At 40.7% G+C, this 26,389-nt stretch overlaps 1 protein-coding gene across 1 annotated transcript in view; it reads right to left on the minus strand.

Moving 5' to 3' along the window:
• The window catches only part of NR3C2 (nuclear receptor subfamily 3 group C member 2), a 368,626-nt gene that overhangs the window by 185,390 nt on the left and 156,847 nt on the right, over positions 1-26,389 (minus strand). Inside the window, exon 3 of the mRNA XM_060095191.1 lies at positions 6,388-6,527. Within this exon, the coding sequence (XP_059951174.1) occupies positions 6,388-6,527 (140 nt within the window). The remainder of the gene's footprint in view (positions 1-6,387; positions 6,528-26,389) is intronic.

Consider the following 26,389-nt stretch of genomic DNA (forward strand, 5'->3'; position numbering starts at 1 on the left):
AAGAGCCATCGGAACTATCTCTCTTTAAATAAGCATACCTCCCTACAGCCAGATATTAAATGCGAAACTGAGCTTACCATTATGCTGTATGAAAACATTCAGAGGTTCTGTTTTGCCCAAGGATAAATTCAGGGCCCTCCTTAGAGTCCAGGACCTGGACCCAATCTGCACGTCAGCCTCCACTTCTATCTCCTTGCATCTCACACGTCCATAGAGGTAACACGAAATTGCTTTTGGTGCCCTGTGCAGACAGCCTGCCCTTACTCCCCCTCAGCATTGCCAATCCTAATCTTTCAAGATTCAGTCTGGGGGTCAATTCTTTAAGAAGCTTCCTTGACCTTCCTGATTGGCCTAAATGTCATGGCTCTGTATGTTCCCATGGCAACCAACTGAAGGGATATAAAAAAATCTGGGCAAACATTTGCAATTAACACAAAAGCCTTGGGTTTATATAAGGAGGAAAGGAGTGTTCATAAAAATCCTAGATATGATCTACTGGGTAGGTATTTATTTAAGCACTTATAGGAAGTAGTTGGAAAGAATCAGGTTACCTCGTTTCTAATTTTTGGTAAAGGGGAAAAAAGACTTAATCTTTAAAGTGTTTTGTGAGAAAACTGTAAGCCAGAAGAGTCCCTGGTTTCCTGTCTCTGACTCAGCAGTTTTGTAGGAGGGACGATGCCCTCTGATGTACATTAGCTTCCTGTACGTGGCACACAGGGACACGGAGGGCTGCATCACACACACCGTGACCTGAAGACATCTAATAAGCAGGTGTTATTTCCTTGTTTTATCATTTCCTTAATTTCACATTGCCAATTACAAGGGGATAGCTATATTTCAATTACTATGTAAGATAGTACTATGTAAGATACTATGATAGATACTATGTAAGACCATCCTGATCTAGTTTGTGTCCATTCAATTTAAATGCTCTGTTTTGCGGCATGATTGCACCGTCCATCATCCAGCCCCCCAGACCTCACACTTACTCACACTCTTGCCTGCTGGGCCCTCTTGCTCAAGAGCACACACAGCATTGACGGGGACAACATGAGCCCATGACATGGTGAGACACACTTTCCTCTGGACCTGTTCGGTTTACTCATTCAGTTTAGAAAAGCGAAGAAAATTAACTATTATTCAACCATTACACGTCCTTAAAAACATTTTCCCCCATAGGATAATCAGTCTATGAACTGCAAGACTTCTCACCTATATGCAGCGAAGTACACGTGAAAGGAATGAGGTGCATGTATCCAGGTTTGGGTACCTTAAACGCTGCATATTTGAGGACTCCTGAGATTAATCTACAGTTAGACCTTTTAAAGCCGTTTCATTTCAGGAAATAGATTTATAAGTCTCTTACTTAAGGGAAATGTCTGAGTGTCAAAATAGACATCATATGATTTGGCTGGCCATACCAAGATATGGACTCTTTAGCCTAACGGGTCTGCTTACAAAAATATAAATCCAGCTGACTTTACATTATAGTGAACTCTCTTCTTTCACAGCCCTGTACCTCTTCAGTGATTTGTGGTGGCTGTGTCTTCCAGATACTGCTGTATACTGAGTAGCCAGAAAGGAAATTAGGTTATAAAATAGCCTGCTGAATGTAGTCAGCTCTGTTCACTGAGGGATCACAAAGTAAAATACACACAAGATGAAACCAATGGGAATTTACAGTTGGAAAGAGACTGAGATAGTAAAAACTCAGACTAGAATTAGAAGTTGCAGATTAGACATCAAAAGACCTGCGTAAATTCTTGGGCCAGTTTCGTTGCTAATTTACTGGTTTGAGGGGGAAGTCATTAACCTGGAATGCTCTTATGCCACATAGGTACATTGATATGTACATTCAAACATTTATTTAGTGGCTACTAAATACCTGCGTTGTTGCTAGGTTCTAGAGATAAGACCCTGTCCTGCCCTAAAAACATCGAACAGGGGAGCTAAAAGTCCAGTTGGCATCTCTCAATATTTTCTCTACTGTGCAACTCCCAAAGGTAGGTGCCAGAGTCAGTTATGAAGGTTCGTTACAGGAATCAATCTTGGTGGTTCAGTCCACGGTGGAAAATGTGGAAAAGTCCCTCAAGGAAATGTCGACAGGCCTTCTACCGCGCACCCCTGACACCGACATCCTTTCAAACTTTGAGAACTGCTAGTCTAGAAGGATCTTACAACCTCAAAGGGCAGTTCTATGGGCAAAATAATGTACTACGGGAAAAATGAAGATGTAATGAAGAAAAAATGAAGACCTAACAGTAGAATGTTACCGAATCATTTACATGATCTCTGTGTACAGACGTGGCCAAAGAACTTCAGCAGTTGTTCCTAAAGTCAAGGTCTAATTTTTTGTTGTTGTTGTTTTTTGCGGTACGCGGGCCTCTCACTGTTGTGGCCTCTCCCGTTGCAGAGCACAGGCTCTGGACACACAGGCCCAGCGGCCATGGCTCACGGGCCCAGCCGCTCTGCGGCATGTGGGATCTTCCTGGACTGGGGCACGAACCCGTGTCCCCTGCATCAGCAGGCGGACTTTCAACCACTGCGCCACCAGGGAAGCCCAAGGTCTAATATTTTGATGCCACTTTACGATTTATAAAATCTGCAAAGACATTTTGCTTTCACGTAATTTTTCATAGCAACAGGTAAGGCAATACTACCATTTCCATTTATATATAAAGAACTGACGCCCAAGTAAGTTAAATAACTTGCCATAATCTTACACCTAGTGAGTGGCAGAGCTGGAAATTAAACCAAGTCTTCTGACCCTAAAGCCAGTCCACTTTCCACCACTAGGGAGAAGCCAACTTAAAATATATATATGTGTATGTGTGCATGTGCGTGTGCATATAGGCTTATCCTTTTTTTTAAGACAGAAGGTCCTGACAAACCTTCAAGGCAAATAAGCAATTCAAATTTAAAAATAAAACGATAAGGTTCCATTGTAAGATACAGTAATACGGCTCTAAACTGACATTATTGACAAAAAAGATATTCTGGATGAGACGTCTAAGTGTTTTTATATTAAATGTTTAAGCAGAAGAAATAAGCACATCTATACACCCCATTAGACAGGACACAGAGAACATAATATACACTTAAAACAAATGATGTGCAGTCTCCCTATGTAGTCATCACTACCCTATCAGACCAAGCATTGGAGTGGGGTGCTCTAGGGCCTAAAAGCCTGAAGCCAACAAGCTTGAAGCTCAGACTGCTGTGATTTTTCCCCCTGTCCTCTCTCTAGTGGTCATTTCCAGTTCTCCCTGATGTTGTTAGTTCCTTTCAATTTTAAAGGACTCCCCTACCTGCAGCTGCTTCGAAGCCTCTGTATACGTAGTCCAAGGAGGAGCTTAAGGTTAAAACCACAAAACCACCTTAGTAAATATTCAAATATAAAAACACACATACATGTTTGTATATGTGTGTGTGTGTGTACACACACAGTGACACACACGCAGAGACACACACTAAGGGTACCACACTGTCTTCTCAATGTTTACATCACTGTCCTCATTATCACCAAGCAGGCATAAACAATGACATACAGAGCACGATTTTCATGAACTTGAGAATTATGGAAAATGGAAAGAACAGATTATGAGATTTAGGTTTAGGAGGCCTTAGGTTGGGTCTAGGTTTGGAGTCATAAGACTTTAATATGGGTCTAAGTCTGGCCTTATGATTCCAAATAGATTAATTGGGTCTGATCCCAAATTTCTTCATCTGTAAAAGGGGAATAAAAATAACATCCAGGGCCTCCCTGGTGGCGCAGTGGTTGAGAGTCCGCCTGCCGATGCAGGGGATACGGGTTCGTGCCCCGGTCTGGGAGGATCCCATATGCCGCGGAGCGGCTGGGCCCGTGAGCCATGGCCGCTGGGCCTGCGCATCCGGAGCCTGTGCTCCGCAACGGGGGAGGCCACAACAGTGAGAGGCCCGCATACAGCAAAAAGAAAAAAAATAAATAAATTTTAAAAATAAATAAATAAATTAAAAAAATAACATCCATATACCATAATTTTGTGAAATTAGTGCCCTTAATGACATAAAATATTTTTAAAATAATTTCTTATTAAATCAAAAAGTGCTGATACAGAGATAGTCCTATTTCTTTCACACATACACACATGATAAAACAGTAAGCAAATACAAATTACAAAACAAAAACAAGTCATTACTCTCATGAAGTTTATATTTAAAATTTATAGCCTTGTTTCACACAGGTGGGTGCTAAAATTCTAATTCCCAAATAAATAGGAAATAAGCTATATTAATAAAAGTCTTAAAAGGCACTTGTTAAGGTTCATTTTCCATTACTGATCAGCTTTTCAATGAAAGAAAAAGACGTACAGACATTTAGGCTTTTCCATGTTTATATGTACCTCAGTTGCAAAAACAATTCTTTCCTTAGCTACTTCCAGAGAAACTACTTAAAACAACAAAAACATCTAGAAAACCGTTTTTTGCAGAGAAGGGCAGATTTTATAAAGAGCCATAACATGGGTTCTGATGTGAATGCTGACCCATAGGTAGGGCAACACAGAGGCACCCTCTCTAAATGTCCTTCTCTCACTGCTTTATTTTTACTTATCACCTTTGTTCACCAATTAGTGAGCTTAGGAGGGGAGCCCTGATGTTGGAAGGTATAAAGCAGCATTAGAAGATGCCAGAAGTATATCTTACCTACTTATCTTCTACTGAGTCAATCATAGAGTTAAGGAAAGAAAGAAGAAGGTGGCGGGGAAGACAATCTTAAAAAATTAAATTGATTTCAGTACTATACATACTTCTTTCTCACATTTTCTGGAAATCAGCCTTCTGGTAACAGGACCCACCTTTTTCTCCGGGAAATGCTCATTCCCACAGTTGGTCTAGGTTGTTCAGGTTGGCCGACTCCAGCCAGGACCAGCCTATCAGATCACTGCTCCCCCCACCCAGCCACGGTGATTGGTCTGGAGGGGGCCAACGTGAGTAAAGTTCAGTCTATGGAGATTCAATTGGGGGCTTTTATAACAACCCCTGAGAACAGAAAACCTCTTTTCTTCTCACGAGAGAAACCGCATGAGAACAGAGCCAGAACAAAGTCAAGCGATGGAGAGAATGAGATTGAATGCGAATGACCTGGCTTAAGACCATGGCTTGCCCAAAGCCATGCCCACATGAGGACTTTCCAGTTATGTGGGCCAACGAATTTCCATTGGTGCTGAAGCCAGTTTGTGTTGAATTTTCTGTCACCTGTAACCAAGAGCTCATACCCCGAGAAAGAAACATGGAACTCCTATTACCAATTCAATGCTGGGTTTGGGGACTATTAAATAATTAGTAGTGTAAATAATGTAAAATCATGTACTATCAATTAAATAATGCAGAATCAACCTCAGAAGCACAGAAATAACTACTTGGTCAGCTTTTTTTTATCCCAGAACTAAGGACATTTCCTTGTGGTCCTCAGCAAAACAAACATTCAAGTCATTTATGCTTAAGTCTCTGAAACACCAATTCATCTCTCAGAAAAATGTCCTGAGAAATACACTTGCAGGAATCTTAATGCTGAACTCCTTAGTGAGAATAAGTGTCAATTACACAACACTTCTCCTGATAGCAAAAAATTCTACACTTTGACCAGTCATAGTAGTCAACATTAATAAAACCATCAGGCCTAAGTCTGATGCTAATTAATTGCTTGGAAGTGAAGTTGGAGAAAGGCAGAAACAAACGAAAAGACCATTTCTCCTTAGGAAGTACAATTACCTGAACAGAAGCAAAAGCTAGACTACATAAACTTAAAGAATCTCAGTCCAATTTTTCATTTAATGTACTGGTTTGGAAACTTTCAGTAGGAATGAAGGTAGGACTCAAATGGGGACCTGGAATCTCAAGCAGCTGTTAAATGACATTATTCTGTAAGGAACACAACTTAAATTACACACATGATCCTGATATCAATGTCTTAACTTGCCACAAACACATATATTTATACAGAAACATAGACAAGGCAGACGTGCTGTAAAAAAAAACGTTCTTTCTGATCACGCAAGTTAAATTTATGGTGACACAGAATGATTTTGATAAGTCTAAGTGAAAAAAAAAAAAACTGAGGCAAAACAACAACCAAAACAACCAGTCTTTCTGACTGGTTGCTCTTAATCCACAATTTAGAATTTTGGCCATTAACTATTGCTCGGTGGAGAATCTCCAAGTGGTTTTTACACAAGGCATTATTACTATTTATCACTGACAGATAACGTCCAAAACTAAGGACAGATTACATCCAAAACTAAGGACATTTCTGAATTATTTCCCAATAATGCTATCGAGTTAACCTTGCAAGTAAACTACACACCAGGAAAGAAAATGTGTAAAAGGAACACCCACATGAACATTTACCTTCCACTGCTCTTTTGAAGAACACTTTGCAGCTGCCACAGGTCACTACACCATAGTGACATCCTGAAGCCTCATCCCCACACACCAAACATATTTTGGAAGGTCTTGAGGATCCAGTGGAAACACTTCGTAAAGTAGAGCTGGGGAAAGAAATCAAGATTTAAATAACTACAGTGTAGTGGCACATTTGACATGCTGTACAGCTTAGCTCAGTATCTGTCAATCATCTTGGTTCTATCAATGAATTCAATATGGTCCCATCCTGACTGACTTAGGAAATGAAGGCAAAATCCTATGAGGGGAGTAATTGTATCAAGAATTCTCTATAGCAAAGCCTCTTCTCAGTACTAAGAAGTCAAAAATAATCCCATATAAACTTTTCTCTTCCTTTTCCTGTTTCTGAGAACGTTTACCAAAAAATACTATTTGCATTCTAGGTGAAGAGGGAGGAGAGAAATCTTGAGCCAGGTCATCACGGAACTATTTCTGGCATCAAAGGGCTATTACAATACTTCTCAACTCTCTCTTTTTTTTTTTTTTTCCTTTTTTGTGGTACGCAGGCCTCTCACTGTTGTGGCCTCTCCCATTGCGGAGCACAGGCTCTGGACGCACAGGCTCAGCAGCCATGGCTCACGGGCCCAGCTGCTCCACGGCACGCAGGATCCTCCCAGACCGGGGCACAAACTCGTGTCCCCTGCATCGGCAGGCGGACTCTCAACCACTGCGCCACCAGGGAAGCCCTACTTCTCAACTCTCTTCACTCGGACTCAGATTATATCTCAATTTATGCCAGATAAAGAACTCTCCCCTCTCCAAAACAATCCACAAATTAAAATTAAAATAATTCTTGTCTCTTTTGCCAGCAATTTTACTCCTCCAAGCTCCTGCATTTTCTCCCATGTTACCTTACATAGGTATGTTCAAATTGCTTCATTTTGCTTACTAATTTAAAGGGGGCACAGTCAATACTAAAAACAAGCCATATATGGTAACTATCTCAGGTACCTTTCATGGTAAGAAACTGAAGGGTGCAGTTTTTAGGGACACATTTAACCTTTTAAGCAACAATCTACATGAATACTTTTTAAGGAGACTTTTCTCAAGCTATATTACATATCCCCGTGCCGGTTTATGGCGCAATCTGAACAAAATTGTTTTAAATTCTAATAAGGTCTCATAATTCAGTGACCGATGTGTGCCAAGCAGGCAAAGAATTCAATTTTTTTTTCATTCCTAGCCCACATGTACTTATTGAATATCTACCCACAGGTCCTGTGCAAGGTACTGAGGAAATAAATATAGACTGCTCAGTCCCTGTCCTCAAAGTTGGTGGAGACATGCAGCATTATGGTATGTGGTTAGGTGTGGGGTAATATGGCGGCACATTGTAGGCTCAGCCTTCCATACTGGGAAAGCTAGGAATATACCAGTCAGCAGCCTTCCCCAAAGGTGACAGCTGAGCTGAGTTTTGAAGCACGACTAGATGGTAGCCAGACAAAGACAGGCGCAGAGCAAACAGAATGTGCAACGCGAGCTGGAATGTAAGAGAAATTCGAGCTGAACGTGTTCAGAAAACATTGGGTAGATTTTTTGTATGTCAGCACCATCACCTTGTTGTCCTAGCTTTTGTCTCCATGTAAAACAGCAGGAACATAAAAACTCAAAGAAAACATATGAAAAGGCTAGAATGGTTATGTTATGGTGATGATTTCCCTGTTTTTTAAATTAGCTAAATGTGATACTACTGTCTTCATGATTTTTTTTAATTGATTTTATATGTTTTAACTACACTCTCAACAAAAACAGATGAAGGAACAAACTATGCAGCTGCTCAGAGCACTGCAGCATGACTGACTTTCTAGAAAAATGACTTCTTAAATCAAAGGCTGAAACAATGTTCTCCAAAGTTGTTTCTCCTTCTGAGAAAAGTGCTCTTTATTATTTTTATTAGCGTCCTTTGACTTCTTTATGGCATTCAAAACATTCCATTTCAGCCCCAGTAACTTCTTCGGCATACTGGCCAGTAAAACTCAATCCATACTGACTCTCTTATGCTTCACAGGAAAATACCATGATTGCATAAACAATTAGAATACAACTTAAAAACCATCATTAACATGTAAGTGCTTTTTTACAACTGCAAGCATACATGGGATTTGTATTTAACATTTTTGTGAGCCTTGGTCTTGGTCCTCAAACTGAAGAGTCTCTTAACTTTGGTCTTTGGAACTCTCCTCTTCTTCTATCCAAGCACACTTTCCTTGGCTCAGTCAATGGCAACTGCTATGGGCTGAATCGTGTCCTTCTCCCCACTTCCAATTCCAATGTTGAAGTCCTAGCCCCTAGGACATCAGAGGGTGGCCTTTTTTTAAAAACTGAAGTACAGTTGATTTACAATGCTGTGTTAATTTCTGTTGTACAGCAAAGTGACTCAGTTATATATATATATATATGCACACACACATTCTTTTTTATATTCTTTTCCATTACGGTTTATCCCAGGATATTGAATACAGCTCCCTGTGCTATTCAGTAGGACCCTGTTGTCCGACCATTCCATATATAATAGTTTGCATCTACTAACCCCAGACTCCCAGTCCATCCCTCCCCACCTCCACCTCCCCCTTGGCAACCACGAGTTTGTTCTCTATGTCTGCAAGTCTGTTTCTGCTTCATAGATAGGTTCATTTGTGTCATATTATAGATGCCACATATAAGTGATATCATGTGGTATCTGTCTTTCTCTTTCTGACTTACTTCACTTACTATGATAATCTCTAGTTGCATCCATGTTGCTGCAAATGGCATTAATTCATTCTTTTTTTATGGCTGAGTAGTATTCCATTGTGGATATGTACCACATCTTCTTCATCCACTCATCTGTCAATGGACATTTTGGCTGTTTCCATGTCTTGGCTGTTGTGAATAGTACTGCTATGAACATAGGGGGTGTATCTATCTTTTTGAATTATAGTTTTGTCCGGATGTGCCCAGGAGTAGGATCGCTGGATCATACGGTAATTTTATTTTTAGTTTTCCATCAGAGTGTAATCTTCCTTGGAAATATGGTCATAGCAGATATGATTAGTTAAGATGAGGTCATTTTGGAGAAGGGTCATCCCTAATCCAATATGATTGGGGTTCTTATTAAAAAGAGGAAATTAGGACACCGACACACACACAGAGAGAATGCTGTGTGAAGATGAAGAGAGTGATACTCGTACAAGTCAAGGAATGCCAAAGACGGCCAAGAAACCACCAGAAGCTAGGAGAGAGGGATGGAACAGATTCTCCCTCACAGCCTTCAGAAGGAACTAACTCAGCTGACACGTTAAACTTGGCCAAGCCTACAGAACCATGAAACAATATATTTCTGTTGCCAAAGCCACCCATTTGTGGTACTTTGTTAGGCAGCCCTAGCTGACCAATACGGCAACTTGGACTCATCCCTGACTCTTCCTTCTCTCTAGTTTCATTCTCGATCTGTTCAATTCTATTTACTTTACCCTCAAAAAACATCCAGATTCTGATCACTTCCCACACCTCCTCTGGGACCACTCTAGTCCAAGCCATCAACACCTCTTCCCAGGATGTGTGGAAGCTTGCTCGCTCATCTTCCTGTTTCTCCTTGCCCGCCACTTCCTTCCCCTGTAGCCAGAACGGTCCTTATTCATTCATTTGCTGAAAACCATCCAAGGGCTTTCCCTCATGCTCAGAGGAAAAGCCAAAGTCAACCTATGACCACAGGGCCCCAATGTGGCCCCTGAGACTTTACTAACCTTTCTCTCTTGCTGGCTACCCTTCAGCAACACTGGCATCCTTGCCAGACCTCAAACACACCAGGCGTGCTCCCACCTCGGGGCCTCTGCACGTGCTGCCCCCTGTTCACCCAGATATCTACACAACCCCACCCCCCCACCTCCCTTCAGGGTGTCATCCAAATGTCACTTTCTCAGCCAGGCCTTTTCTGTCCCCTCTACTGAAAACACCCTTTCTTCCAAACCCCCTCTCCCTTCTGCTTTATTTTCCTCCCTAGCGCATGTCACCAGCAAACAAGCTGTGTATTTTCCTTCTTTAGTCTGTTTATTGTTTGCTTCATCCACACAAGAAGGTAAACTCAACGGGGGCCTGGATTTGCTTCTGTGTTATTTGCCACTATGTCCCCAGGGCATGGCATAGTCCCTGGTATGTATGAGGCTCCCGATCAACACTTGGGATAAATGAGTGATCTCAGATGACTGGCCTTTTCATCAGTTTTGAACTCCTACTGCATTCCTTACATATAAGAATGTGATTGGTTTTTAACTTTCTTGAGAGTGAAAAGTATGTAGTGGAACCGAATGCAGAGAAGTCAAAGTGAAAGCATAGCATCAAAAAGATGCATTGTGAAATCCCAATTAAAACAGTAATTTGGGGCTTCCCTGGTGGCGCAGTGGTTGAAAGTCCGCCTGCCGATGCAGGGGACGCGGGTTCGTGCCCCGGTCCAGGAAGATCCCACATGCCACGGAGCGGCTGGGCCCCATGAGCCATGGCCGCTGAGCCTGCGCCTCCGGAGCCTGTGCTCCGCAACGGGAGAGGCCACAACAGTGAGAGGCCCGCGTACCGCCAAAAAAAAAAAAAAAAAAAAACTAATTTGGCTCAATGACAAAATTAAAGCAAAGGTGGATTATTTTTCCTTCTTGTTCACTAACATTTCTCAATGGCAAGGGAGCACACTTGCCTCTATGTGTCTCTCAGCAGGCCTCTGCTTCTTTGGTTTCTGTAACAGTGGACTGAGCTCAGTCTCTAGTTCTCAGGCTCTTTCTCACTGTCTTAATCACCAATGTAGATTTTCTTTGGCGCTCTACCTTTGGCCATCTTTTTGTCTCATTTCTACACTTTATCCCTTAACGACCTTATCCACTCTCCCAGCTCAAACAGCTCTCCTGGTGAATGACTTCCCAAATCTTTATATCCAGCTCCAACCTCTCCCCAGTGTTCCAATTTCACGTGTTCACTTCATTTACATAACTTCCCAGCCTCTACAGTCTACTGGCTTCTGGAAGGTATGGTACTGCCATCTGCTAGGCACCCAGGTTCAAACCTTCACCATCACATCTAGTCAGTTACCAAGTTCTGCTTGTCCAGGCTTGACTGTCTCCCATCACTTCTCTTCACACTGTTGGGGACCCTGGTTCAGACCCTTGTCACTTCCTCAGGGCTCTTCCCCAACCCTCCAGTTCATTCTACAGTGGCTGACAAATGGCGTCTCCTGTTATACAGTTCTGATTCTAGTACTTCCCGGTTCAGAAATCTCCCATCATCCCTACACAGTACCATCATAAATGATAACGCTCCTGTCCCTCTTCCTTCATGCCTACCCCCGCAGGCCCTTTCATGCTTGTGCTCACCCCACTGCAACATCCCTGTTGAGGTGCTGTGGGTACCACCATCTGTACACCTACTCCCTCTCTGACTCCTGGGAAGCCTGTCCATCCTTCAAGGGCCCCTGATGTTCTCCCGGCAGGATGCACCCCTCTCCTTTCTCCTGATTCACTTTCGTGAATTCCTGATTTGCTCACCCCCCTCCCCCAGTGCTCATCACTTCTGCCCTGACATTCGTGATTTGTGCACTTATCCTAATCCCTTGAGGGCAAAGACCTTGTCCTCTGCCTCTCTGTGCTCTCTGCTGCCATTAGTGTGGTGCTGAGACTATTTATTGAATGAATGAAATCACAACCTTAATCTCATCATAGCAGAATATAAATTTCCAAAAGGCAATTTTAAAGAAGATAAATGAATGAGGCCAAGGTTATAGGTTCAATTCCTATATGGTTCATTTAGCTTTGCACAGAGGGGAAAAAAACATCCGGGGAGACAGACTATCCTCAAAAGCTCAGCGAGCTATCCCACAAGCGTCTGCATTAGTAACCAAGAAGACAGGCCACAAGGTGTGGACGGGTCAGGAAAACTCCCGTCTCCACTGACACCCTTTCATGTGATTACCTCTGAAACTGAAAGATGGGACACGGTTGGAAGGGTATATGTCTGGTTTCAGGAAATACATTATTACATTTTATAAGCAGGGAGAGGGAGGAGAGGAAAAGGAGGAGAAGGGAGCAGATCTTGAACTCACTTCTTAGATTCTGGGTTATATCAAAACACAAAGCTTATTGAGTGATTTTTGGATATAAGAATTCACCTTTATAGTATGTATAATCCATTAACATCTTATAACATCTAAGCATCTTCATGGGATGTGAGTCCCAAACACGCAGGGGTAAAGACAGGCACAGGGGCTCAGTAAGGAAGCCTGGTTCCGGTTCTAGCTCAGCCACTAACTGGTAAAACCTTAACAAAATCACCTCTCCTCTTTGGGCTGTAATTCTCACCATAAGAATGTTGAACAGATCATCTTTAAGATCCTTTTCAAGATATCCCTTTAAGATAAATATGGGCACAAAAGATAAATGGAACACCCTGTCATGATCAAGCTTTATTTGAAGTGGATTTCAAGCTCAAGTTAAAGACAGCACCTTATACACAGTAAATAGCCATTGTTTGATCTAGATCAAGCATAAAAACATCTACATGTAAAAACTTATTCTTTCTAGAACAGCTAAACCTAGGGCAATTAAAATCTTTCTTGCATCTACATGATTGTGTCTTTGCTGATTTTGCTTAAAAATTCTGCATAAATGTATGCATTCAAATGGTATTCTACCCACTAAAAACCATTTTAACAGCGACAAGTTGGGAAAAACTACCCAAACTCGTCATTTTTGGTCTTGGTAATCAAAGAAATATTATGCACAGAAAAAATTTTATAATCAACAAAGGTAGTTCATAGGGTTTTAGACAAATGTTAAAATACTATATAAAGCAGAAATGAGTGAGCATTGTATTTCCACTTGTAAAGACAAGTGTCTCTCTTCAGGAAACACAAGGAAGGTGCAACTATTTTCAGTACCAAATAGAATAGTTCTAATGACTCAGTGAACAGCTAAAGAGATTAATCAAAGGTTCATGCTGATTTGGGTGACAATTGGAAGGGGATATCCTAACCAATCATCAAAAACACTTACTGGGCAATCTTTTTCCAGGAAACGGTTGGATGCTTAGGGAGAAGTAATAAGAAGCTGTGTGAGAAAAAGGGATTTCTACCGACTGAACTGGAAAATCCGGCTGAGAATCTATAATGCACCATGTTGTTCCCGGAATTACTGTTATTTCCCCATCTTTATAACAATTACATAACAACACCACAGTGATTGATCCACTATTCAGTGACCAGAAATTCTTCACATGACAAGGAGTTTGTCCCATTTCTCAAGCTCACTCAACATCAATTAAGCAAACCTGCCCTTTGTACTTTCACTTAATCAGAGATGCTTCTACCATCATCACCAGCTACTGAAAAGTTGAATCTTTCCACATGCAATCAATTCAAGCAGTCATTCAGTGATCTAGAGCAGAGTGAGAGTTTGGAGGACTATGCAAACAATACTTCAGGAAACATCCTTCTATCTGAACATGCTGGTGTTTTAAATCCTTCATTAATTAAGCTATTCATTGGAAGCCTGCTATGCCCCCACCCCCCTTTTCTAGGCACTCAGATGAGTAAGCAAAAGTCCCTATTCTCATGGAGTTTCTACTATAGTAGGAGAGAACAACAATACAGAAGTAAGGAAATAAATTCAGACAGTGGTAAGTGCTTTGAAGAAAATGACAGAGACCGAGATTGGCTGGGGCAGTGGATGGTTAGGATTCTTTAGAAAGGTAGCCTGGGAAGGCATCTCTGGCGAGACTGAAAGGACAAAGTAGCCAGCCATGTGAAGATGCCAACAAAGGGAAGAGCAAGTGCAAAGTCCCCGAGGCAGGAATGAACATGACACGTTCCATAGATGGAAACGAGGGCAAATGAGTAGCTGAAAGGAGGCAGGAGAGACGGGAGGAGGTAGGATGTGTGGGCCAAGAGGAGACTACATGGGTCTCGAGGGCTGTGGTGATGACTCAGGATGCCAGTTTAAGTGCCATCACGAGTGATGTGAATATTGAGATGTTTTAAGCAGAAGGGTAATACAATCTGCATGACATTTAAAAATCTGACTTTGGCTGTTGCCTGGAGAATGGACTACAGGAGTGGGTGATGTTGGAAGTGGGGAGACCAGCCACGTGGGCTCCGGCAATTATCTAGGCAGGAGATGACAGAGCTTGGATTTAGGTTAAAGTAGTGAAGACAGTGAGAAATGGCCTTTTTCGCTTTTTAAGTAGATAGTACCCACTGGACTTGCAGAAAAATTGTACGGTGGTGCTATTTATATTTTCATAGTGTAATGAAGAGCAGTTTGGCAGTTCAGGGGAGTTTGTTTTGGACCCGACAGTGGTAAAACAGCATTAGTACGGTATGTCCCTATTTTTGTAAATAATACAATAGCAATAATATTAAATGATAGTCTATCCATAGGAAAAACTGGGAGCAAACATATATCAGTCTTATTTAACCTTTCTGGGCCCACTCTGTCATCTGTTAAGGACTGATAACAAAAGTCCTACCTTACAGGGTTCTTACAGATTAAATTGGTCAATGCATACATACATACAGATAGATAGATAGATAGATACAGATATATTTTAAAGGAATCCAATTTTTATTGTAACACAGTTATCAAAATATTTTTTTCTTTTCCATTAAGGTTTATCACAGGATATTGAACATGGTTCCCTGTGCTATACAGTAGGACCGTGCTGTTTATTTTACATATAGTAGCTTGCATCTGCTAATCCCAAACTCCTAATTCATCCCTCCCCCACCCCCTTTCCCCTTTGGTAACCATATGTTTGTTCTCTGTGTCTGTGAGTCTATTTCTGTTTTGTAAAAAAGTTCATTTGTGACATATTTTAGATTCCACATATACATGATATATGGTATTTGTCTTTCTCTTTCTGACTTACTTCACTTAGTATGATAATCTCTAGGTCCATCCATGTTGCTGCAAATTGCATTATTTCATTCTTTCTTATGGCTGAATTACTCAATATATTTAAGAGCACATACAACAGTGTCTGACACATATTCAGTGCTATTTAAATTCTGACCATTATGAATCAGTATTATTGTTGGATCTACAACTCTTTATTTTTTATACTCATTTATTAATTTATTTATTTTTGGCTGCGTTGGGTCTTCCTTGCTGTGCACGGGCTTTTCTCTAGTTGCGGTGACCCAGGGCTACTCTTCATTGCGGTGTGTAGGTTTCTCATTGCGGTGGCTTCTCTTGCTGTGGAGCACAGGCTCTAGGCGGGCAGGCTTCAGTAGTTGCAGCACACGTACTCAGTAGTTGTGGCTCATGGGCTCTAGAGCGCAGGCTCAGTAGTTGTGACGCATGGGCTTACTTGCTCCGTGGCATGTGGGATCTTCCTGGACCAGGGCTCGAACCCGTGTCCCCTGCATTGGCAGGCAGATTCTTAACCACTGTGCCACCAGGGAAGTCCCTACAACTCTTAATAGTGACTGGCATAGTAGTAGAACTACAGATAATTCTACTTTTCTACAGCATATTTTTCTGTACTGCTTTAAATTTATATAAGCATGTATAACACTGGTTAGCAGCAGAAAAAAAGGTTTTTAAAAATATAGTATAAGAGAGTGGTACAGCAACAGCCATATTGTTTATTTACTGTTTAGGCAATGTTCTGTGTGAATATGGATTTGAGAATCTCTTTTAAGAATTCTGGTTCCTCTGGTGACTGTAGCATGTAGGTTGGGAACAGCCACATTAGATCATTAGGATAAACAATCACTGAGATTCAAATATATACTTTTATATAAAGAACACTAAATTTAAGAAACCTAAGAGTTTTGAGAACACTCAATATACAAAAACTACATTTCAAAAACAAATCACCTTTGACTACTAGTTTACTAAAATCCTTACCTTCATTCACATATAAATTTGGCAAAAAACCCCTTTTGCTGACTATTTCCTTTTTGAGTCAATTTTTAACACAAGATATCTCATTTTAGTTTTCCCACTATTTAGGGGGAATATTTGGGAGTGATTCTTGTGGTATATTTTCTTTGGTGGTATTATTATCTTTGATGATAAGTGAATCATTAATGTTTGGGGGGATGATTTACCACTAAATAAAATTCCTCCTCTTAAGCCACAATTCATAATGCACCACAGACAGGAATTAAATAATTGGTACACATCTTTCAATCTCAGATGTATGAATAAAATTATAGATGAAGCTACCTGACACAGAAACTTCAAGGATATAACTACCTTGGAAGATAAAAATTAAAGCCCCCAAATGGCTGAATAGTCTTTTCCAATTTACCTTTTTGTTTGTTTGTTTGTTTTTACAATAGTTTATACGATTAGTAATATTTATTAGAGTGGCTCTGTTTAATAAGTATTTTTCTATACTTTGAATTTCATTTAAGTGAATGCAATTTTCCCATAAAAGACTTATAATCAACAGAGCATAGCTTCAGCACAGCAGGAACGTATCCTGACAGAGATCTAGAAGGAAAAAAAGGTAGGAATATTTTGGATCACATGCTAAGCCTAGCCTAGGATGTGTAAAATTTCACTTTAAAAATAAAGATCTATGCTAGAAGGACATTCAAGTAACTTTTTCTCCTTCAATTATGGCTAGACAAATTCCCACTTGATGAAAATATGCAAAATCTATTTTTTTGGAAAATAGGCAAAATTATTTAACTCTAGATGAAAATGTATTTTCTAATAAAACAAAGTGTCAAATGTAATTACTGGCCACTGTACTGTTAATGAATCATTTTAATCAAGTGACTTCCACACCAGCTGTGTGGAAGTCCTTCTGAGAACACAAAGGTAACAAATGACTTCTACTCTCAATAAGTTTATAATTGAGCAGGGTAGGTAAGACATGCAGATTGGTAAATATTAAAGTCACTGTGTGACAGGAGTCATCCATGGCTAAAAATAAAGAATTCATAGAATCCAATAACTTGCAGTTGGGTTGAAGGAAAGCTTCATGAAGAAATGGGGCAAGGTGAAAATGAGCTGGACCAAGAAAAACGTCCAGACAGGGACAAATGCACTGGGATCCAGAACTCAATGAGTTATACACTGACAAGCATGGAAAAAGGCCCAAATCATGAGTCTCTAACACCAGATTCAGTGGTTAGAGATGATTCCAGGACAGTGAGTTGAAACATCTGGTAGACAGCTGAAAAGGTGACATGGAAAATGAAGCGAGGTACAAAGATCTACCATGTTAGAGGACACAAGGTGACTGAGGACAACTGTTCATATGTACAATACGGATAATGACAACGAAAGGTCTGATGGACTGAAAGAAAACTAAGGACCACTGAACAGGGGAAGCAGGAGAAACAGGTTCAACAAGAGAAAGTCTGGAATATCACTTAAGAGGTAGGTCACTCTTAAAGAGCAAGGACTCTTGATTTTATTCTTAGAACAATGAATAAGCTCACCCGGGCAAAAGGTGAAAGGAGGAGAAAAGAAGGTCACCGATGGAAATCTACAGAAAACTCACATTTCTGGTTAGGCAGGGAAAGAACTTGCTAACAAACCCGAGGAAGAAAGACAAAAGAGTCGGGAAGGCAAGATGATGCAGAGTCTTGGAATCAACGGGAGGCGATCAGGAATGGGGGACCAACAGTGTCATGCCACCAAGAGAGCAAGACCCAAGGTGAACCACTGGGCTGTGGTCACTGTTGATACTGTTGACTTTAGCGATATTGTTTTTTCTGCATATATAAGATGCATATATAAGCCATATCAAAGTGAAAGGCGCTCCCCATCTTCTCTATTAAGAAGTTTCCATATTCAGGGAAGTTGTCTTTGTCATAAAACCACTACCTGGTAATCTGAGCACAGGCAAAGTCTCTAAAAAAGATCTAACATCAAATCATCTCCAGAAACATTTACTGAGCACACATATGCCAATCAGTGGTTGCTACAATGACCAAATATATGTGCTAAAAAAAATGCCTCTGCATTTTATTTTACCTCTGTAATCACTGGCATGTGTGAGTGTTAGTTATTTAGAATCCCCTTGGAAGGAATCATAAACTTATCACACGATCTGTTGGACAGTACTTTATAAAGTATGTTGGAAGGAGACTACCTCTAAATACTTGCTTGAGTGTATAAATTATGTTTTAAGAAGATTACCACAAAATGCTTGCTTGAGTGTTTTTAATTACAGTGACTTTGCTTTTGAAACATACTATAAACAGAAACAGACTCACAGACTTTGAAAACTTATAGTTACCGAAGGGGAAAGGTGTGGCGGAGGGATACATTAGGAGTTTGGGATTAACATATACACATTCCTGTATATAAAATAGACAGTCAACAAGGACCTACTGTATAATACAGGGAATTCTGCTCAATATTCTGTAACAATCTATATGGGAAAAGAATCTGAAAAAGAATGGATATATGTATATGTACAACGGAATCACTTTTCTGTACACCTGAAATTAACACATTATAAATCAACTACATTCCAATATAAAATAAAAATTAAATTAAAGAATAAATAAAAATTATGAAAAAAAGAAACATACTATCAATATTAAACATGATTTAACATTTTCCCCTGAACATTAACTATCCTTATGTTAAGATGCAGACTTAGATACTGATACAGATGGCCTGAGATTCTGAGCAGTAATGGACACTGGACCTGCTGTGGATCCTGAACCTGAGTTATTTAGAAAATTACTGATTTCCGCATGTTTTTTATTTATCACATTTTAAAGAAGTTGATGGAAAACATGCTTCATCATGGCCTTTCTGAGCAACAGAATATGGCTTCTTTCTATAAATTTAATTAATGAGTCCAAACTCCAAACTGCTTTTTCCGAGTTGTTTTTCTTAAATTCTAGAAATAATGATTTTCATTGCCACTGATATGGCCCTCTGATTTGCCAACTCAACTCAATTCAGTTATGACCGCTGCTATGCAAGACTCGTATGTAAGATCACAGAGGCTGGGGCTTCCCTGGTGGCGCAGTGGTTGAGAGTCCGCCTGCCGATGCAGGGGACATGGGTTCATGCCCCGGTCCAGGAGGATCCCACATGCCGCGGAGCGGCTGGGCCCATAAGCCATGGCCGCTGATCCTACGTGTCCGGAGCCTGTGCTCCACAACGGGAGAGGCCACAACAGTGAGATGCCCGCGTACCACAAAAAAAAAAAAAAAATCACAGAGATTTTGCAACTGGCACCCTCTATCCTACCTGCCTTATACCAAGTTTTTTTCACGTGGGATAAAGGGGTAGCCTTCATTATTTCAAAAATTTACATGTGATAGGTTTAGAGAGGCTCATTCCCAAATCTATAAATTAATGACAATGTCTTAGAACATTTGCTGACATGGCACCATGCCACACTGACTTCAAATCTACTCAATATCTGATTTTGAGCAGTTACCACCCTTGAAATATTAAAAACAGCATCATTTTTAAATTTAATGTTTATTTTATGTTGGAGTATAGTTGATTTACAATGTTGTGTTAGCTTCATGTGTACAGAAAGCGATTCAGTTGTACATATACATATATCCATTCCTTTTCAGATATTTTTCCCATATAGGTTATTACAGAATATTGAGTAGAGTTCCCTGTGTTATACAGTAGGTCTCTGTTGATTATCTATTTTGTATACAGTCGTGTGTATATGTTAATCCCAGTCGCTTAATTTATGCCCCCCTTTCCCCTTTGGTAACCTAAGTTTGAAAAACAGCCTCTTAATATGACATCAAAAGTCCTAAGGAATGCTTATATTAATTGGATCAAATAAATTCATTCTTTATCATCTCAGTTTCTGAATAATCAATGAGGTATCACCACTTTAGAGTTAGGGAAAAAAATTGAAAAAAAATCCCAAATAATCAACTTATTTTCTTAGAGTTAATTCTATAATTGTGAAATAACATCACTGCGTTCAGATCAGCTTAATACTCTGAAATGATCTTTCAGTAAAGGTATAAGGAATCTATCAGAAAAAAATCTTTTCCATTCACACTTCAGTTTCTAACAGGTCAAAAGAATATTCCTTTTCAAAACACTAATGCATTTTTCTAGTTACGAGGGTTTTCTTCACGGGAGCCTACAGTCTAACCACACACGAAAAGAGCCACCTTCTCCTCATTCTGCTTGAAGGCAGGATGACTCAAGGCTGGCTCCTGTCGGCGGGCATCACTACAGGAGTGGTTTGGTCAGAGCTGCAAAATGCTACTCAGGGAAATGACCAGCCTCACTGGTAAGCTCCGAAAAGAAGGCATATGTATGCACAGACACCTAAAGAGGAACACATGTGTACCCTCGAACATGCAAGAATCTTCTGCAGTATTCTTCTGCTCTGCAGGTATTCTTCATAAGAACTCCCTCGGAAGAAAATGGCAGAGGCTTTAAGGAGGAGCCAGCATAGGGCACTAGTCAGTAGACTTGGATGACTGAGTCTGCAAGGAAATTCAGAGGCGCCTTTTCGACCCCACCCCCCTACCCTTCAGGACTGAGGGATCAATGCTGTACTGTTCCATCAAGAGCCGCCTACGCTTGCCTTTAAGTTCCCTACAGAGCTGCCTTTTAAACTTCTCCTGCTTAAGCACAGTCTGTAGGATTAAGCCTACATATGAAATTGCTGTTCAACTGTTTTTGACCTGCAAAATCAGGCATTTCTTATGGTTCCATTTAACACATTTCTGGACACTGGCTTCAATGATAAAACCAGGGTCTATCACAGGACAGTATTTCCAAATCGATAAAATCATCATCTACTATTATGTGGGTAATAGCATTCTACTAAGTATGACGGTCTCAGGTCTTCAAGGTAACACACTGAAGTACTGAGGTGAACTTAGATATTGCTGATCCCACCCCCAGACCGCTGAGTTCCTTTCCATTACCATGTTCTCTAGCAATTTTGGCTCTTACTTTAAAAACTGTTCATTTTTTCTGATCGATTTAATTACTTTTACTTTTCAGTGAAATGCTAGTTTAAAAAAATTAATAAACAAAACTGTGTGCTCATTTTCTGACTTGACATGAACAGAACAATGACAGAATCCTGTGTACCTTCTTTGGGTCTTTATTATTCCTAGGGTTTGACACTTCGGGCTGTTTCTCTGATTGCCTCCCTCCAAAAATACTTGACACCCAAGGTTTCACAAAGGCTGGGTTTTGGCAAGCAAAGACTGTCTGCACCCATGTGCTGACCCAGTGTGGCTCCATGCGGCCAACTCAGAGGTACATAAAAATGCAGGAGTTATTTCACAAGCTATCATCTTGTCCAGGTATCTTGTACCCTACTTTACTCTTTTTTTTTTTTTTTTTTTTTTTTTGCGGTACACGGACCTCTCACTGTTGTGGCCTCTCCCGTTGCGGAGCACAGGCTCCGGACGTGCAGGCTCAGCGGCCATGGCTCAAGGGCCCAGCCGCTCCGCGGCATGTGGGATCTTCCCGGACCGGGGCACGAACCCGTGTCCCCTGCATCAGCATGCGGACTCTCAACCACTGCGCCACCAGGGAAGCCCCCTACGTTACTCTTAAGGAAAAAAAATCAAGACAAAAACTATCTACCAAATACTCTGCTTCCTCCTCCTCCTCTTCCCATCTCTGTCCCCACCTTCCTTGTGCCCCAACCCCACTATCACACATATTTTGGCTTTGAGAAAAAAGCTACCACTATTATTAGAGGTGTGGGTATATTTGGTTCTTGTAGAGAAGACATTAAAAGTATTTAAATATTTCATTTAAATTGAAGGGACCATTTAGGTATTTGCCAGTAGTGGACCCACCTTTTTTCTAGCTAGCTCACATATACCTTCTTCCTCACCGTGTCTCTGTAACCAAGGAATAGGGATAGTTACCTCCACATCTCTCTCCAAACCTAGAGGTCCTGTGCTATGAGCAATAAGCAGGTGTTGCAAAAACTGTTTTGTCCCTCTTTTCACTTACTTGACACCATTACTGAGTACCTAGCATATGCCAGGCATTGTCCTAAGTCTTGACCAGCTACAAAAATACACTAAAATCCCTGTAATTTGGAGATCATATTCTTGGGCTCAGATGGGGGTGGAGGGGCAAGGGGACTGGATAAATCCCTACTGGAAAGTAAAGGAATATTGATATATGTATTAACTTCTGAAACTATTAAAAATTATTTTCCTCACTCATAAAAGGTATCAAGCCTGCTTAAAAGAGTTCTTCCTCATGGGCTCCCCTGGTGGCGCAGTGGTTGAGAGTCGGCCTGCCGATGCAGGGGACACGGGTTCGTGCCCCGGTCCGGGAAGATCCCACATGCCGCGGAGCGGCTGGGCCCGTGAGCCATGGCCGCTGAGCCTGCGCGTCCGGAACCTGTGCTCCGCAGCGGGAGAGGCCACAACAATGAGAAGGGCCGCATACCGCAAAAAAAAAAAAAAAGAGTTCTTCCTCAAAGCAGGAAAAACCAAAATGAAAGGTCTAGATTCAGTTAACTCAGTGTAACTTCTTGTAAATGAGATGACAGTCATGAGATTCAAGAAAGTACCCCCGAGAGTACTGAATCAGGATTTAAATACATACTTTCATGGTTTATTCCTGGTGTGTGTGTGTGTGTGTGTGTGTGTGTGAGAGAGAGAGAGAGAGAGAGAGAGAGAGAGAGAGAATGCCCTTGGAATTTAAGTAAATATGCTAGTCTTTTCTTGCTTTCAGTGAGATGTGGTAGTCCTTCCAATAAAAGGTACTCATGTTTTTACAACTTGCGTTAATACTCCATTTAATTATCTTCCAAGGTTGTGAAAATCTGTACTTATGAAAAGTCAATTGTTAACTTGTACCAAAATAACTTTTATCATTTTCCTGACATTCTTAAAAGCAATCACAGAAGCTTTCCTCAAAAGTTTAAAAACTCAAGTTAGGTTTTTGCCTTTGGAATGGATCTGAGAAAAGATGAAAAACATTTTAAAAACAAGGCAAATGGCATAGATATCAAAGCAAATATGACATTGTTTAGTGGTCAGAAGTAGTTCCACTAGAACTTGTGAAAAAAGAAAAAGATTTCAGGATGCCTATAAATAGTGATGAAAGATGCTGAAGTTGAGGAAGGGCGTTCCTTCAGTTTTAACAGCAACAAGGCAAGAAGCAGTGGATAAGTAACTTAGATCCATCTTGCTTCAAAAATCTTTCCCTGCCACTACTGTTGCCAGAGAAGAAACAGACGAATGGCCATCTGATACTACCCTGATACCCACCACCAAAGATCTGAGGGAACCTGGCCTTTCTCTTTTATTATATGGAATTACCTAATATTAGATCTACTAAACCTCCTATGTTTAATCTCAGTGCCATAGAACTAGGACTGTTAGATGTCCCGACTTGAGTTCAAGGACACTGCATATACCCTCTATCAAAATTGTACCATAATCACCTGTTTGCAATAAAAATTTAAAAATCTGCATCAATATTCCCTTTCTAGTGTTTGAAATCTGTATATACTATATATACTCTTTGGAAGAGATTAATATAAAATATTTTCAAACAGAGGGAACATAATACAGATGCATATACATACAAGGATGTGTATCTGGGTAAATTCTACCTGATTTAAAGAATATGGTCACCAACATTTTTTTTTAATACAGTAAAATAACGTTCAGGAATCAAGATAGCATCTTGGCCTTTTCTCCTCTTAATTTAATAAAACTTATCCAAACTGATAATATAATTTTTAAGGGCCCAGAAAAGAAGGAGTTGGCTCCAGGGGTGCTGTGATCCCAGAAGGGTGGGTCACAGGGACAGCAGGCAACTTTTTTTTTTTTTTAAGATTTTAGCATTTTTTATTTTTAATTTTTATTTATTTTTTTGGCCACGCCGCGCAGCATGCGGGACCTTCCCCCATCAGGGATCAAACCCAAGCCCTCTGCAGTGGGAGCACGGAGTCCTGACCACTGTACCGCCAGGGAATTCCAGCAGGCAACTTTCAAGAGCCAGTGTGGACACCTGAGAAGGGACACAGCTGGGACAAGAAGGTGGTCAGGAAGCAGGAAGAGAAGGCCGAGAAGGCACACCGGGAAAAGGGGTGTCTGCTAGAGCCAGTGGGTGCAGAGATGCCCAAAGCTGGGACAAGGAAAGTTTCCAAGTCAGGGAGGCCACTGGAAACCAGCCAACAGAATCATAGCCATCTGTGCAGCAGAGTCAGATACGAGGTGGCTAGCCCAGGCCAGGTCAAGCTGGCGGTCACATGTACATCACAGTGTTGGGGCAGATAAACCTTGTGGTGTCAAAGTTTGCCTTGTCCTGGGAGTCTCCCCAGCTTGCCTGGGGGCACTAGAGCCCTGCTTGCCCTGGCAGCCCAGACCACGTCACAAGCAGCAACAGGCCAGCAAGTTCAGTAGGCAGTAGGAAGCTGGTGCATGGGGAAAAAAGGGAAGTTGATGCAGGTGAGAAAGAAAGGAGAGAAAAACAAACCTTTTAAAAAAACCCAGGTAGTCAGAAGCAGCATAAAATTTCTGAGTATGCTGAGTGTTTTAAGGGAAATGCTGTTAAGAACAGATGGTGTTCAGAGACACAAGTGGTAAATAATTTACTGGAGTCCTAGGAGGGTGGGTATCTACAAGTTTAGTCAGGAATGTTACCTAGACGTGGCCTGTACTTCCAAGGAAGAAACAGGAAAATAATGGTAGAAATCAAATTGAGATCAAGGGAAACGTAATTCTGAGGTATGTATCCAAGTTCACTGTTTATCGTCTGCGTAGAGAAGGCTATTTGCTAATTGAAATAATTAGAGCCACACTAAATGGAAAGGTCATTATAAAGTGATAAGCGTAAGAAGTTAAGGATAGGAAAAAGGATGTTAGGATAGAAGAATGTTCCACCGCATGTTTGTAGAATAAGAATATAATTTGTGGAGGTCTTAAATTAAGCTAAAAAGTTTTGTTCATTTTTATTTCCAAAATTTAAGTTATAGAAGCACATAGGAGTTTATGAAGAATTAAGTTTGCTGGGCCTCCCTGGTGGCGCAGTGGTTGAGAGTCCGCCTGCCGATGCAGGGGACACGGGTTCGTGCCCCGATCCCGGAGGATCCCACATGCCGCGGAGCGGCTGGGCCCGCGAGCCATGGCCGCGGGGCCTGTGTGTCCGGAGCCTGTGCTCCGCAACGGGAGAGGCCACAGCAGTGAGAGGCCCGCGTACAGCAAAAAAAAAAAAAAAAAAAAAAAAAGAATTAAGTTTGCTATAAAGTAGATTATGCTAACCTTGTTATAAACCATATGCAAAATATAAAATATAATGAAAATAATTACCATATGCCATTCATACAACTAACAGAAGAAAATCTGGATGTTCCAAGAGTCAACAGACCCCAAGCAACTCTGAACAAATTTCTAGTTCAATTTATAATTCCTGAAATAGGGAAAAATATTTCAACATAGGCTTATTTAAATAAACACATTATATATGAAGAATATAAAATGTGATCGTAATAAATAAGGGATAATTTCATTTGTGAAATTTCATAGTACTACTTGATTATTATTCATAAACTTCTTTTTCCTTAAAACAAGAATTAAAACCATTCTAAAACATACAGAGTGTAGTGAACTCAATGGAAAATTTTCACCTCACTCAGAACCTTAGAATCCTTACCGTGAACATCTGATGAGAGCCTTAATGTGTCTGACCTGAGAATACGGAGCGGGGGCAGGGGGGTACATGTAGGACGGGGACACTACTGGAGTGAGGTGCTATTTTGTTGATGATTTCCTATTAACTACTGGAATTCTGCGTACAAATTAGTAACTGCAGGCTCTGATTAACTTGGATCTATTTAACTGTGAGTTTTGGGAGTGTTTTTTAAATGCCCACAACTCTGACGTAATGGGTCTTATAATGTGCATTTTATAGATCCTGAAGTTGACCCAGAATCTAGGGATGAAGGACCAAAGATAAGAGAGTTTACTCTTATTACTCACAGTTGCATAAAGTTTAAAGACCTAGTATGAGCACTAAACAAATAATGG

Source organism: Mesoplodon densirostris, chromosome 1 (genome assembly GCF_025265405.1).
Source record: "Mesoplodon densirostris isolate mMesDen1 chromosome 1, mMesDen1 primary haplotype, whole genome shotgun sequence".
Lineage (NCBI taxonomy): Eukaryota > Metazoa > Chordata > Mammalia > Artiodactyla > Ziphiidae > Mesoplodon > Mesoplodon densirostris.